The sequence below is a fragment of the Chiroxiphia lanceolata genome, chromosome 5 (assembly GCF_009829145.1).
Source record: "Chiroxiphia lanceolata isolate bChiLan1 chromosome 5, bChiLan1.pri, whole genome shotgun sequence".
In the NCBI taxonomy this organism is placed as follows: Eukaryota; Metazoa; Chordata; class Aves; order Passeriformes; family Pipridae; genus Chiroxiphia; species Chiroxiphia lanceolata.
Genome location: NC_045641.1, coordinates 14,762,039 through 14,777,130, shown reverse-complemented (window position 1 = coordinate 14,777,130; position 15,092 = coordinate 14,762,039). Strand labels below are relative to the sequence as shown.

General features: G+C 47.3%; 1 protein-coding gene across 1 annotated transcript in view; it reads left to right on the top strand.

The window, feature by feature from the left end:
• The first annotated feature begins 1,651 nt into the window (after positions 1-1,651).
• The window catches only part of LAMB1 (laminin subunit beta 1), a 40,474-nt gene continuing 27,033 nt past the window's right edge, over positions 1,652-15,092 (top strand). The window contains exons 1-12 of the mRNA XM_032688376.1: positions 1,652-1,839; positions 2,029-2,198; positions 4,492-4,627; positions 6,645-6,718; positions 7,745-7,933; positions 8,029-8,092; positions 9,558-9,760; positions 10,962-11,082; positions 11,258-11,446; positions 11,715-11,894; positions 12,317-12,429; positions 13,230-13,309. Of these exons, the coding sequence (XP_032544267.1) occupies positions 1,803-1,839; positions 2,029-2,198; positions 4,492-4,627; positions 6,645-6,718; positions 7,745-7,933; positions 8,029-8,092; positions 9,558-9,760; positions 10,962-11,082; positions 11,258-11,446; positions 11,715-11,894; positions 12,317-12,429; positions 13,230-13,309 (1,556 nt within the window). The 5' untranslated portion in view covers positions 1,652-1,802. The remainder of the gene's footprint in view (positions 1,840-2,028; positions 2,199-4,491; positions 4,628-6,644; positions 6,719-7,744; positions 7,934-8,028; positions 8,093-9,557; positions 9,761-10,961; positions 11,083-11,257; positions 11,447-11,714; positions 11,895-12,316; positions 12,430-13,229; positions 13,310-15,092) is intronic.

Here is a 15,092-nt window from a genome sequence, read left to right as displayed (position 1 = left end):
AATTTTACCCAATTTTAGGTATAGGAGAGGATAGGACTTCTACAAGGCTGTGAAACAGACAAAAAAAAAAAAAAAGGAGAAAACTTCAATAAAAGTTGAAAAAATATGGGACAAAAAAAGTCCAGTGGCAATGAAACACTCTGTCCTTGCACAGTTGCACATGGAGTGATGCTGCTGCTCATCTGCCATGGACCAGAAGAGGTTCTAACCACAGCAAATTAAAACATTTTCTGTTAGTGGGACAAAAATATTTGTTTTACTGAAGCTGAAAAATATGACAGGATTATGAAACTGAATTAGTTTTGTCAATTTAGAAGAGCACATTGCATAGGAAGTTTAAAATATTACAATTCCTGTCAGCTTAGAGTGATTTCACTTCATGGATATCTTTAATGAAACAGGCCCACAAGTTCTTTAATCAGGAGTCTTGGGTTATGTTTCAGACCTGGTGTTTAACCTCTAGGGCAAGTCATTTGGTATCTTTCTGTTTCTGCTTATCCATCTGTAAAACGAGAATGAGCATATTTACCTACCTCGGCAGGGTTTGCTGGACAGACAGACCGTGGTGTGTTTTCACTCTGGCACTGCAAATAGTGAGGGCAAAGTGTTCTTGGGGGACACTGGTACATGGTAAAGATTTACACAGGTTCACGTGTTACATATGTGAAAGCAAACCTCGGGTAAATAAACCCGGGGATCTCTCCCAGCCACACATCCATCCTTCATACTCGCTCCTTGGCATTTATTTACTAGTAAACCTTCCCCTTGTGTCTGCCAGCAGAGCCCAGGGAACCGACACGGGACGCTGGGAGCGCAGGGCAGCTCCAGCGCGGCCATTTACGCCTTGCAGCTGCCCCAGCGACCCTGGGAAGGCAGCACCACGTGAAACGAGTGACAGCCTGGCAGCGGCTGATCTGACGGGCCTCGCTGCCTGTGCCAGGGCCAGACCAGGCCATGTATGGCAGCACGGCCGCCACCCCCAGGAATGGCATAGGAAGGGCATTCCTTAGCCACGTGCGCTGGCACCGCAGCACTGGGCAATGTGGGGCCACCGAGCATCACACGTGACAGCTGCCAACACCCTGGTTCTTACCGCACAGTCATCCATCCATCCATCCATCCATCCATCCATCCATCCATCCATCCATCCATCCATCCATCCATCCCTCCATCCTTCCCTTCCCTCCCTCTCTGGCCCAGCCCCATCAGCACTAACCCCATTCCTTCATTGTTTCTCCACCGACAGGAACAAGGAGAGGGCTCCCCCGATCGGTGATTCCTCCCACTCACCCCCTCCCCCCCAGTTATCGCACACTGCCCAGAGCCTGCTCCCGACGCTGGAGAACAGCGGGGAGGGCACAACCTGTGGGCCAGGGGCTGGAGCCCGGCGTTCCCCCCTCGGGGCTCCCTGTCTGCAGCAGGGCGGCAGTTCCCCTCCCCGGGCCGCTGTCTCCCTGCTTCCCACCCCGACCGGGTTGCTCTTCCTCGACGGCAGCGGCCCCTGCGCTTCTGCACCGAACGAGCGCGGCGGCGGGGCCAAGCAGCCCCGGGGCGGGGGGCCGGGCGGGAGGGGCTCGTCCGGGCCCGGCCCCGCGGGGGCGGTGGGGCGGAGGAGGAGGAGGACCGGGGGGCGCCCGACGGCGCGGGGCCGCTGCCCGGGAGCCGCGGGAGCTGCGGCGCCTGCGTGGAGCGACGGAGCAGCAGCAGCTTTCGGCGGCGCGTGGAGGGGCAGCCCCGTCCCGTCCCGTCCCGCCGTGTCCCGTCCCGTCTATCCCGCCGGTGCCCGCCGCCCGCCGCCCGCCATGGGCCGCCTCCCGCTGTACCTCTGCTGCTGCCTCGGTAACTCCCGTCCCGCTCCGCTCCGCTCTGCCCGTCGGGGCACGGCGGGCCGGGCGCGCCCCTGCAGCGCCCGCCGGGGCGGCTCGGGGCGCGCAGCCTGACCGCGCTCCCGCTGCCCTCTCTCACCCCCTGTCCCACTCTCTCCCTCACCCTCTGTCCCGTTCTCTCCCTCCCTCCGCGGCCGCGCAGCGCTGTGGCCCGCGGCGGCACAGGAGCCCGAGTACAGCTACGGCTGCGCCGAGGGCAGCTGCTACCCGGCCACCGGCGACCTGCTCATCGGCCGCGCCGCCCGCCTCTCCGCCTCCTCCACCTGCGGCCTCCGCCAGCCCGAGCCCTACTGCATCGTGAGCCACCTCCAGGTGAGCGCCGGGGCGGGCGGGCAGCACGCCCGGGCACCGCGCCGGCCGCCGCTCTGTGCAGGCGGCGGGGCGGCATCGCCTCCCGCGGCGCCCGCGGTGCGGGGGCATCGCTCGGACCGGTGCGGGGGACGAGCCGCCGCCTGCGGGAGGGAGGCGCGGGCAGTGGGCTCCGGTGGGGCAGCATCGTGCCCCGCGTGGGACCCCAGACCCCGGGTCCAGGCAATCCCTCGCGGCTTGCGGCTTTCGGCTTCCGACCCCCCTTTCCTGATCGAGGGATGGAAGGAGGAATGTGCCGCAGTAGGTTCAATTAATGCTTTATTTCCAGGCTTGCTGAGAGCCGTCTAGACAGTTTCCTGATGGAGAGTGGGCTGTAGGGCCCGGCAGTGTTTTGGCCACAGTCCCCGTAATGTAATTACATGTGTATGGTCTCCGAGTGAAAGGACGTAAATAGGGTTGTCTCAGCACATCTGGTGGAAAATCCAGAGCTCGTTGCTATTTAAGCCAGAAGCAGATCACCAAGCTTAAAATCTCAGAGACAGAAGGGATGGTGGAGAAGAGTAAAATATCAGTTATAAGTGGAACTCTGTTGAACTGAAAGTAAAGGGATAATCTCCGAACAAATTACTGTGGAGACAATAGGGCCGGATTCTGGCACTTGGAAGGAAAACCACGGGAAGCAGGAGGGGCTGTAGCACTTGACCCATTTGTGCCCTGAAGTTACCAAATCTCACCCCTCCTTCACTGCCTTTAGTTTTACCATAGTGCTTTGTCTACTAGAGTTAATACTTTATTTAACATGAGGTTTAGCTTCACTGGAACATTTTCAGAGTACATTGAGGTTGACTTCAGTTTAGCATCACTTGTAGAACGGACTAACAATGGCACTTTGTTATGTTGTCTCAAAAAATGTTGAAGTGCCACAGTAAAAAGCTTCACTTCAGAAGTTCTCTGCCCTTATTCCTGATCTCACAGCCCTAGTTCAGCATTTAGAATGTCCCTGGTTACTTCTGAACCATCGTGGGTGGTATTGAAGAAATCGTGGGAAGGTGCCGAGTATCCTCTTAATAACATGAGACTTGGCCGCGCTGAGTGCTTTGCAGAATTAGGTCTTCTAGGATTCAGTTTTGGTGGGAGGAATGAATTGTGGCATGAGGTGCTAGGGCAGAGGAACCTGGAGCTGGCAGTAGCAGACATCTTCCCTGGAACCCCTGCTCTTGCCATTCTCTCTGCTGGAGGAGTCTTTGAGGACTGATGGTAGGTGAAGCACTGAACTTGGGAGGAGCTGCTGAAGTCCACATTGGTGAAAGGAAAAGCCTGTGTAGTGCAGACGTGCCAGCTCTCACATTCTTGGCTGATAAAGCACCACGTTTGTCTCCGTAAATGTGCTCTGAGAATGAAACCTGTGTAGCTTTTGACAGTGATGGGTTGCTGGTGTGTTGGGACTCCCTCATTGCCATGCAATGAGCTTCCCTCCCTCATCTACTTCCTCCAGTTGATTTGGTTTGGTTTGCATCCTACCTTGCAAAATCATGAAGTGGTAGTTTGGGGCACTAGGACAATGCAAAAAAAGCACAGTTTGTAGTAATAGCCATGATGGGGTTTTGTCATCCCGGTGAAGAAGCTTCTGGTTTTCCCAAGTAGCAGATGCCAGACTTGCTCTGAGCTGGGTTTCTATGGGCACACCTTGTAATGTGTGCAGATGGAGTTTATGAACTTGGAGTTGCAATGGCAGGTGAAGATGCAAGGAGGACTTTGACAATCTGGATTCAGAGTCAAGTCAACCCTGTGCTGAAAGGGCTCAATCACTAAATCACTGATGGCCCCTTGACATGCACTGGGCCTTACAAGAGGTATCCCTAATGCAAACAACTTGCATCTCCAAGCTAGCTCCTAAAAGCCAATATGATTTCACACAAGTTGTTGAAGATGCAGTTTTGCACATGTGCACTTTTACAGAAGCAATTCAGCAATTTTCTGTAGGTATTGCCTTTGATTCTGGCTTCTGCTGGAGAATACTTGTGTTGGAAGAGATTTCCTGAAACTGTAATTTTGATAAAAAACATACTTCCCCTAAAAATGAAGTTTATGGAATTCCTGGCATGTTTTCCATTTGACAGTTTGCATTAATTCATAAAGGTAAATACACTTGGTATTTCAACAAAAAAAATACCTTTGATGACTCCTGCAGGCAAAATGAATGGAATGTGATATGGATGGAAAATACTCTTATCTGCAGGAAGCAACTATTGCCCCATGGATAAAATCAGTAATGCTGATTATCGTGTTGTTTCAGGAGGACAAAAAATGTTTCATATGTGACTCTGAGGATCCCTTCCATGAGACTCAAAATCCTGACAGTCATCGCATTGAAAATGTTGTCACCACGTTTGCTCCAAATCGCCTGAAGCTCTGGTGGCAGTCGGAAAATGGTATGGGGCTTGTCCGGAAAATGCTATGGGGTTTGTCTGGAGCCATTTCCGGGTCTGGGAGCTGTTTTCCCTCCTTTTGTTTAAGGATACCTGTGGGTTTGCTGTTATCTCTGGCCTGGTGATTACTGCCCTGTGAAGAGTCATGCTGTGTGAGGAGGGATGAGTAAAACTGGCTGCTTTTGTGTGCCCAGGAGTGATCCTTAATCCATAATGAAAGCCCCTGACTCCCCCAGGAGTGCTGGAAACAGCCGTCCCAGCACTTTGCAAGAATCCTTTCCTAAAGAAAAGAGTTTTCCACACTGGCCTCAGATCTCACTCATGTTTGGGCAGCAGGAGCAGAGCAGCCTTCCAGGAGTAAATATCCCAGGCAGCGCTGCCAAGGAAGCACCGCAGGGCTTCCCCGTGCTCGACTGGAGAGAGGTTGTGGAAGGAGATTTGGGCGCAGAGCTGGGGGCTGTCGCCCTGCCTGCAGACCTCCTGTTTCCCTTTCCTACTCCAGGAGAGTAAAGCCAGGGATATCTCTTACCCTGCAAATTGCCTTGTCCCTCCTGGGCTCCCTGAATTCCCTTATCCATATGTGAAACAATAAAATTAACTCCATATAAAAGCCAGCCAGTTAAAAAACATATTGCATGTTAGTTTGGTGGAGGTTTTTTTGTTGGTTTTGTTTTTTGTTTTTTTTAATCCTTCCTTTGCCTGTTTTACTTTTCTGGTTATGCTTTTGGCATGCCTTTGTACACAAAACAAGGCATTGAGGTTTCTCAAACACTAGTCCTACCCTGACGCTTTAAAGCCAGCTGGACAGGACAGGATTTCTGCAAAAGCATTGGCAGTAGATGCCTTACTGTATATGAAAAAAAAGAAAGTAATATTTATAACAGTTTTGTTGCCTGTTATAGAAAGGTTTTCACAAAATCATTTTTAATCATGTAGATCAGCCTAGCAAGCTGCTTGCCTCCAGTGGTTCTCTTCTAGCATTCCACATAATTCATGTTTCTTGCAACAGACTTGGCAGCATTCACACAGAAAAGTTCTTAGCTCATAAGGTCATGAAAATGTCCTTCAACAATAAAAAACAAATGATTCTTTCTGTCCAATTCATGTTTTCTTCTATTCAGGCATACAGCATAAGGGACCATTGCTGCATCCTTCACATAATGTTACAGCTGGTTGAAAATTTGACTGCTTTATTGTTTTATTATTTTTATTTCTTACCCTTTCTCCTCTCTGTAAATCTTGATTTTATTTTTTATTTTGAACTGCAGTATAATTAGTATCCAGCTGTTTTGAGAGGTCTTTTCACAAGGCAAAATAATATTTGTAGCTGTTTTTCTTCCTTTCTGTGTAGAGTCCTTGACCGTAGGTAGTCATACAGCAGAGTTTGGAAAACCTTTTGCTTTTCACCAGTTTCCTAGCTCTTGTGATTGCAAAGCAGGGCTATGATAGTTGCTTTAGGAGTATCTCAAAACCAGGTTGTGAAGGAACTGTGGACAGGAGAGTCCAGACAGTGAAAAAGAGTGGGAAGTGGTCTCCACCAGACATAGGTGAGCCTTGGGGTGTTAGGGCTGCAGAAGCTCTGCTGCCAGATGGGCTGTAGTATGTGAGGACAGCCTGGGGTCATTGTGTAGGTCTGGGCACAGCATCCCCAGTTGTACCAGCTGCTGGGTGCTTTGGTGCCAGGACCCAGCCCATTTCAGTCTGGTCTCTGCCCTACATCCAGTGATGCCATGATACGCAGTTTGAAGTTAGGTAGAGCAGGCTCACGCTTTGGGTGTAGCGTGTTTGGTGCCAGTGATGTACAGGAATCCCATGTGTGATGCACTCTTCAGCAGGTCCTTGGTGTCTTCTCTTGTACCTCAGAAATGCACTAACCCTCATACTCGTTTTTTACAAAAGAGCCCACTGGTAAATAAAAGAGCCTCTGCGCCAACAGAGCGAAGAGCTTTGGCAAAATTTAGATGTAGAAGCTGGTGGGTGTCCTTGTTTACTGCACGCCTTCTTTTCTCTGCCCCTGCAGGTTTGGAAAACGTGACTATCCAGCTGAACCTGGAGGCTGAATTTCATTTCACTCATCTCATTATGACCTTCAAGGTAAGGAAATCACAGCCTTACCCTGAACCCTGAAACATGGGGAAATGAGAGGTCTTATAGTCCTTCGCATCTGTTTGATATTTGGGATTTAAGTTTTGTCTGAGCTGTTTGACCTGATTTTTTTGGAGCTGCCAACCATTAACCCCTGCAGCAGTCATGCAGAAAGGCTGAGTTGTAACTTGTGTTTGAGCCCTAGTGAGGCTTCAGAAGGAATCATACTGAAGCTGGGGTTTGTGTTGGTGTGTCTCCAGCAGTTGAGTTCTAGAAATCATATAGTAGCAAGGATTTTTTTTCCTAAAAAAAAATTGGCCATGGTATCGGCTTTCATTTGGCAAATGGAAAGGTCTTCAGGAAGAAGGAACATCTGTACACAAAGTGTCTTTGTTTCTTTATAAACAGATGTCTTGGAATGGCAGAGTATGTCCTGTACATCCTGAATCACAGGCAAGCGCTAGTGGCAACCTTCAGCTGAGGTTTTGGGGGCTGCAGGTCCTGCAGGGCTAGATCCCTGCTCTTCCCATGTGGACAAATGAATCTCTTCATTTTTACCTGTCAGCTTTCTAGGAAAGCTGGTTCCTCTTTCCTGTGGCATCAGTTAGGGTTTCTCCCATTGCCTCAAGGTGGTGGCCGAGGTGGAAGATGGTCCTTCTTGCTGGACCCAGCAGTGAAAAGAATCTTTTTGTCTCCCTAAAGCCCTGCTTTAACCCCCACTTTTCGGAAAGGGTTTTAAATCCAAAAAGCTTACAAGTTCGCTTATTTATTTTAAGTGTATTTAAACACTTGGCCACTGAGTGCCATTTTCTGAAGATGGGGCATCTGTGGTTTGATGTGTGTTACTTCAGATATCTGCCCCTGAGCAGAAAGTGGGATATCATCAGAAAAATATTTGCAATATTTCCAAATATTGGAAACAGTGCAGGGAGAGAGATTAAAATTCAGACATGGATTACTTGCACTAAAAAGCGCTCAATGTAAATGCAAGTAATAATTAACTGAATAAAATCTCTTTTGTTTTTTTACTGTTAGACATTCCGTCCTGCTGCAATGTTGATTGAAAGATCGTCTGACTTTGGAGAGACATGGCAAGTTTATAGGTATTTTGCATATGACTGTGAGAGCTCATTTCCTGGGATTTCAACTGGACCCATGAAGAAAGTGGATGACATAATTTGTGATTCCCGATACTCTGACATCGAACCTTCAACAGAGGGAGAGGTCAGAGTCATTCTTTTTCCAAAACGTTTATTGTGTAGACCTTTTGTCTCTTATTTTTAAAGCTGAATCTTCTGTTGTTTGATTTTTTCCTCCAGGTAATATATCGTGTTTTAGATCCTGCTTTTAGAATTGAAGATCCATACAGTCCAAGGATTCAAAGTATGTATGCAGTTACCTTTCAGAAAGCATTTCAGTACTTACTTGCTTACAAAAAACAATAAGCCACAAAGTTATTCATTAGCTCTGATTGCAGTTTTGAAGTCATATGAATACCTTTGTGTATGATTCCTTTTCCTAACTTGGACAGTGACATGAAATAACAATCAGTGTTGTTGACTGAAGGGATTGCCCTAAACATGCATCATTGGAGTTGGTCCTTTTCTTAATTGATAAGGGTTTTATTTTCATTAAAGACCCCCTCTTCTTAAAATACATGCAGTCGCCAAGAGAAACCTTGGACTGTGATCCTGTAATTGTACAGTATTCAGAAAGCAAAGAAATAGAACTACAAAGGTACTTAGATCATTGTGCATGTCTAGCTAAAATCAGTGGGGCCACGTTTTATTTTTCAGGGCTTTGAGTCAAAGCTTTGGAACAGTTGACCGTGGTAGCACTGCATGGCTGAACTACACAGATGTGGTCATGAACCACGACTTACTGTAGTGTTTGTGTCTGGTCATGGCAGTCCATGAATGCAAAGGCAGAGAGATCTGTTGCTGACGTGCCTCAAAGAGAAACTGTGGGGCATTTGGGCTGAAGGAACTGCTTGGCCTTAAGCTTGACCTCCCATTTAATGTGCATTCTCAGTTTCAGTTCTTGTCCTTCAGTACAAAGCTACCCGGGCAGCAGGAAATATCTGCAGTAGAGAATTGTCTGCTGGTTGCTATACCAGTTTAATGTTAGGGGTTTTTTAACAGACATTTTAAACTGCTTTCATGGGCTTGAAATGCTCTTTCAAGTGTAGTTCAAGGCTATAAGAAATTACACAAGATTCACAATATCAAAGTGAACATGTAGACTGAATTAATTACTGCAATATTGTCTTCCCATGGATTATCCCTCAAGAACTTCTTTGTATTTGGTCGGTGATGGGGTGTTGCTTCTTTCCACAAAATGTAACTAATTATGTTTGCTAGCAAAGCTGGGCATACGCAAAACAAGAATTATTTGTGTCTTTATTTCCAACTAGGACTTTTTCCAAAAGGCTTGTAACTCCTAAGACTCTTGGTCCACTTGTCAGCAGTTTCTTAATATCGAGTCCTTGCCTATCTTATGTTTAGAGAACCAATTTCTCCTTGGTGATGCTGTTCTGTGTGCCTTTAATATTTGTTGTTGTGCATGTCTACAATAAAGTAGACTAGTATTTTTACTTAAACTTAAACTTACTTATACATTTATCAGTCTGGAGTAAAATAATGTAATTTCTTTTTTATTTAATTTGGGAGTCTGAAGTGATCTATAGTATGTAAGTGCCGAAATTAAATCTGATCTAATCTGCCTATAGGAAGCGTGCTTAGGAAGTCAATCCTGGCTTCCTCCCATTCAATATGATATCTGGTAAATAATTCCAAAATGGGTTTTGTGAGTTTCTGAGGATTTTTTTTTTTGTGTGTCCCCCCTGCAGACCTGTTAAAGATTACGAATCTGAGAGTCAAATTCGTCAAGCTGCACACGCTGGGAGACAATCTCTTGGACTCTAGGATGGAGATCCGAGAGAAGTACTACTATGCCATCTACGACATGGTGGTTCGTGGGAACTGTTTCTGCTATGGACACGCCAGTGAGTGTGCACCCGTGGAGGGCTTAGATGAAGAAGTGGAAGGAATGGTAAATATTCACAGTTTTTGCATAAAGCTCTTCCTGTCTGTGCCTCTTTTAAGTGATTTGAACACAATTGTAAAGATAACACTCTGTACCCCTTCTCCACACTCTTGATTTTCAAACAAAAAACTGTTCTAATTATTCTTTCTCAGCAAACATATGTGTCCTTATAGGTGTTAATCAAACACAGAGATCTCAGATTAGGTGAAAATTGTTTTAACATTCCTTTTCTAATTATGTTAAAGAGCTGATGAAATTCAAAGGTAGGAATGAAGAAAGGGGGTGTAACCTTATTGGGTCAGAGACAGGTGTTGACTTGGTTACCCTAAAATTGGAGCAAATAGAGGCATCAAAGGATGGGAATCAAACATGTCCTGTGTTTGTATCAGTTGTTACCAGCTGAGAAGTGGAGACTGTAACCCTAATTAACACAGACCCTGAAGGAAAATCCTAGTTGCCTCCTTGGTACGCTGCTGCACAAGTGCCACATCCTTTCTGGGGTCTGTTTTTCTGGATGATTTTTGCCTCACAAGCAGTAATAGCACCCCTGTTAATGCGTCAGTTATTAACTCAGTGGAAATGTGAAGTGTACAAGGAAGTCATGTGGGTTGTCCATGGGCCGCTGGATGCTGTCAAACCCATTATGCTCCTTTGCCCTGTGCTTTTGGTCACTAGCTACACCCGAGCTTTGCCTTTAACATCATGGCTTCAATGCTCGTAGTTCTGGTGAACTATGGCAGCAGCTGTCACATGATCATTGCAGGTCTAGTCTACTTAGTGCTTGTTTTGTACACAGTGAAGGCAGTCTGGGGTTGATAGATAAACCCCATCCAAACTGTTTATCTTTGCTTTGAGAACCAAGGCAGAGCTGGAAAGCGGGGCTGGGCTAGTGATGCTGATATAACTAGATGCATTTTAATAGCTAATTAACAGCTAATAAAAAGCTAAGTTTTAGTTCCAAGAGGCTTTTGTGATTATTGAGGTGGAACTGTGCTCTCCTTGTTTATATCTGTAAGCATTTATTTGGGCACTAGTTCCAGTAAGGAAAGAAGGACAAGTTTGTATGAGGACATTCTTACCTTGGCAGGTAAAGGACACTCCTATGTACTAGCTGTATTTTGCATTAATTGGAGAATGGTTTTTTTTCCCTTTGATAAGCAACTTTCTTTTTTTCTTTTTTTTTTCTTTCTTTTTTTTTCAACTACAGGTCCATGGGCACTGCATGTGCAGACATAATACCAAAGGATTAAACTGTGAACAGTGTTTGGATTTCTACCATGACTTACCCTGGCGCCCCGCTGAAGGTCGCAATAGTAACGCATGCAAAAGTGAGTTTGACTAAAACACAGAACTGCATGCTGTGAGTGTTACGTGCTGTTACTTGGGAGCTTGTGACCGTGTGTAAAATCCTGAATGTTCTTTGGTTGACATGGTGTGTCTTTTCTGCAGACTTACATCTGCCCCGGGACCAGGCTCTTACTTTGCTTTCTGCCTTTGTCACAGAGTGCAACTGCAATGGCCACTCCAGCCAGTGCCACTTCGACATGGCTGTGTACATGACGACAGGGAACACCAGCGGAGGAGTGTGTGACGACTGCCAACACAACACTATGGGACGCAACTGCGAGCAGTGCAAACCCTTCTACTTCCAGCACCCAGAAAGAGATCTGCGGGACCCTGACGTCTGTGAGCGTAAGTGCAGCCCCATTCCTCAGGCTGGGAATGGCCTTGAGAGAAAGTGGTTGTCTTGGAGGTCTTGAGCGAGCCTGGCTGGGTTTCATTTTCTCTTTGAGAATCTGGAAATTTACCTGGTCCTAATGTGTTCAACCCATTCCGTGTCTAATACTTGCAAGAGGGATGCAGTCTCTCTGCGCAGCAGCTGAGTTTAAATAACTTAGTGTGAGACTTGGCCTTTTATTTTGTAGCAGTTAATAAAACACGTGCGATGCTTCCTTCTTAGCTTGCAACTGTGACCCAGCTGGCTCCCAAAATGGTGGCATCTGCGATCGCTACACTGATTTCTCCACTGGCCTCATTGCCGGACAGTGCCGTTGTAAATTGTTTGTTGAAGGGGAGCGTTGTGACCTCTGCAAAGAAGGTTTTTATGGCCTGAGTGCCGATGACCCAGCGGGTTGTCAGTGTGAGTAAAAACATATGTTCCTTTATGTGTGATCAAAAGCTCTCTGAGGAGCTGTTAGAGCTGGGAGAAATTGTTTTGTGGGGTGGATTTTTTTTTTTTCCCTTTCTTTCATGTTTTTGCTGAAGGAAAAACATTATTGTAGATTTGCTGTAGCTTGGAGTTGACCGGTCCTTAAAACCCATTTCACCCGCTGATCCTTCTTGTGTATTCAGTAGAAATATCATAGTCCTCCTTATTTGTTTTCAATTATAGTCTCTAAGCCAGGGAAGTTTCACTGGGATGGGTGGTGGGCAAAGTGTGCAATTAATTTCTGTCCTGGGGAATTCAGGGGAAGCTTTAATGTATATATTTAAGTTGAATACTGTCTAAAATATGACTCCAATCCTGCCTTTTGACCTGCCTGTTTGTATTTCCCAATCTAGCTTGTGCGTGTAATCCTCTGGGTACCCACCCTGGGGGGAATCCTTGTGATTCGGAGACAGGAAACTGCTATTGTAAGCGTCTGGTGACAGGAAAGCAGTGCAATCAATGCCTGGCAAGTAGTTTACCATAAAATAAATTAGGAGACAGTGGTGTGAGGGAGGCTGGATTGTGGAAAGCGTGGAGCCTGGTGCTGAGCACTGTCTCTGACTGCCTGAAAGCCCATGCCTGGCGTTCAGGCTGGAGTGGGCACCTCAGGATGTCAGCAGCGTGCTGTGTTACAGGGAGCTGGGATGCATGTCAAGGCAGACAAGAACATCCAGTTTAATTCCTGGGACCGTAAGGAGTGAAACATTAGGATACCTGTGGTTGCTCTGTGGAAGTGAGGGATCTGGGGCAGATCTGCTGAAGTCCTCGCTGGGGTGAAAGACAAAATGATCAGGGAAGCAGTGTTATCAAAAAAATTGCTTCCTATACGGGCCATTATTTTAGGCAGGGATTATTTCATACACATAGATTTCCATGTAGTGTTTATACATGCTGGAGTGTTACAGAAACAGACTGTCAGATAACTGGATGTATTTGTACAAACACTGACAGACTCTTATCTAGCAGTGGAAAAGCTAAAGCAGTGTGTCTGCCCATCCAACAAGCAAGTTGCAGAGTAGCAGTCCTGGAAGGGCAGTGTCCCACATTTGGCTTGCTTGCCCTTGAAATGCTCAACAAGGTGGGAGGAGAGCAGGTGGGGCAGTGGTGTTGGTGGTTGTGGGGGTAGACCTACAACAAGGGGAGCAGGATTCGTGGGTTGTGGGGGCAGTCTGGGATAGTTTGTGCCAAGTATTTAAAAATTTGCCTTTGGATGTGTCAGATTAAATCTACATCAGGTAACATTGCTGGTGATGTTTTTTACTGCAGCCTGAGCACTGGGGCCTGAGCAACGACATGGATGGATGTCGACCGTGTGACTGTGACCAGGGAGGAGCACTGAACAACAAGTGAGTCTCAGCCCAGTTACTCTCCTTTAATCATTCACCCAGTGAGTTGCATGTTGTTTGCGATCACAACATCCAGGGCTCAACGTGCCCTGGAGGAGGATGTTTGGGACCATCTTTCCAATCTAGAAGGTGGCAGGTCTTGATTGCAGCAAGAGTGACAGAGGCATCCATGTCTTTTCCATACTGAACTACTTCTGTTTGTGCCACTGGTGCAAGTGAACATGTAAAACTGTTTTTAGTGTAACTATGCCAGGGTAGGAGTGAGACATAGATTAATCTCTGCCTTGGCCATAACGTGGGGTATGGTCTATGTCAAAGCTTTGATCTTACAGGATGAAAGCAGGAATCAGGCAGTGATATGGACAGTCAGGCTGGTTCTTGGTTTGTTCCCAAACTGGCCCTTTGGCCGGTCTGTCTACCCACCAGTGCTGGGGGAAGCGCACTAGCTGCGCAGTATTTCTCTGTTGCCTTAGTGGTGCTGCATGGGGTGGGGTGTGGACCTGGAAGTGCCTACCGAGAAGATGGAGATTTTTTTTTTAGAGAAAATTGTAAGTTTTGAATATGCATCCATCACTATCATCATGGAAAGTCCTGGTTTAGATGCCTTGTCAGCGGAGTGCTGGGTAGCCTGCTCCTCTGACCAGAGCAATTTTCTGTGTTAGGTGTGTGTCTGACCTCAGGATTATCAACAGCATCATGTTCCTTCGCTCCCTTTTTTTTTCCCTCCCCCCTTTCCTCCACAAACTCTTTTAAATGTCCTGCTTTTGTCTAAAGCCACAGAAGTTTCCCAAGGGGGTCAGTGAACTGTTTCCCACTGGAGCCCATGGGACCACACTGGGGGAGTGTGGGATTGGTCTTGGTGTGACTCCTATAGGGCGTCACAGCCTACAGACACACCATCTGCATCAGGGATTGCCGTGGGAATGTCCCACGGGCCATCTCTCCCGTCTGCTCCTGGGTGAATTATTAGCCCTTGGCAGACAGCAGTGTGGATGTTAGGGATTATTTACTCCCCCATGCTTGCTCCCTGTGCACAGATGGGTTACACTGCACAGCCCATAACAGCTCCCCCGGCACAGCTGCTTCCAGGGATTTGGGGTAACATGGCCCAGCCCGTTTCCCATGTGCTGAGCCCAGTGATTGCAAAACCACGTGGGGAGGAGATGTGCGGCATCCTGGCACAGGCAGGCAGCAGCTGTGCTCTCCTCCGACCGCAGGAGAGCCGCAAAGCCCAGCTCTGGCTCCTGACTTTTCTCTCTAACGTCATCAGGAAGGGGGAGCTTTGCCCTCCTTGGGGTTCCTCAGCTGCTGAATTGCTGCCTCCTGGCTCCTGCTCAGGGTGTGGGATGCAGCATCTGGGACAGCCCCGCCTTGCCCAAAGTTCATTCCCATGGTGTAATCCAGGTGGTGGAGTCATTGCCATCCCTGGAGGGGAAACTTCCCAGCTCCTCTTCTGGGGCAGCTAAGGCACTTCTGGCATCTCAAAGTGAACATTTAAATGAATCTCTGCAGTTTCAAGAACAGTTTAAGTTAAAAATTACTCTTTCGGTGGGGGCTTGAAAAGCTTGGAGATTTTCCATGGAAATCGGAGGCATTTAACGTTCTAAAATGTTTTGAAATCCCACTCAAATTTAAAGAAAGAGGTGTATTTCCTCTTTCTATGGAAAGGTGACCAAGCATGTGCAAAATTATGACATGCTCGAGGGTATTTCATAATGCAGGGCAGACATTCTGGGAACAATAAAACTGCCAAAGGCAGTTTGGGGATAGAGCTGTACTGAGA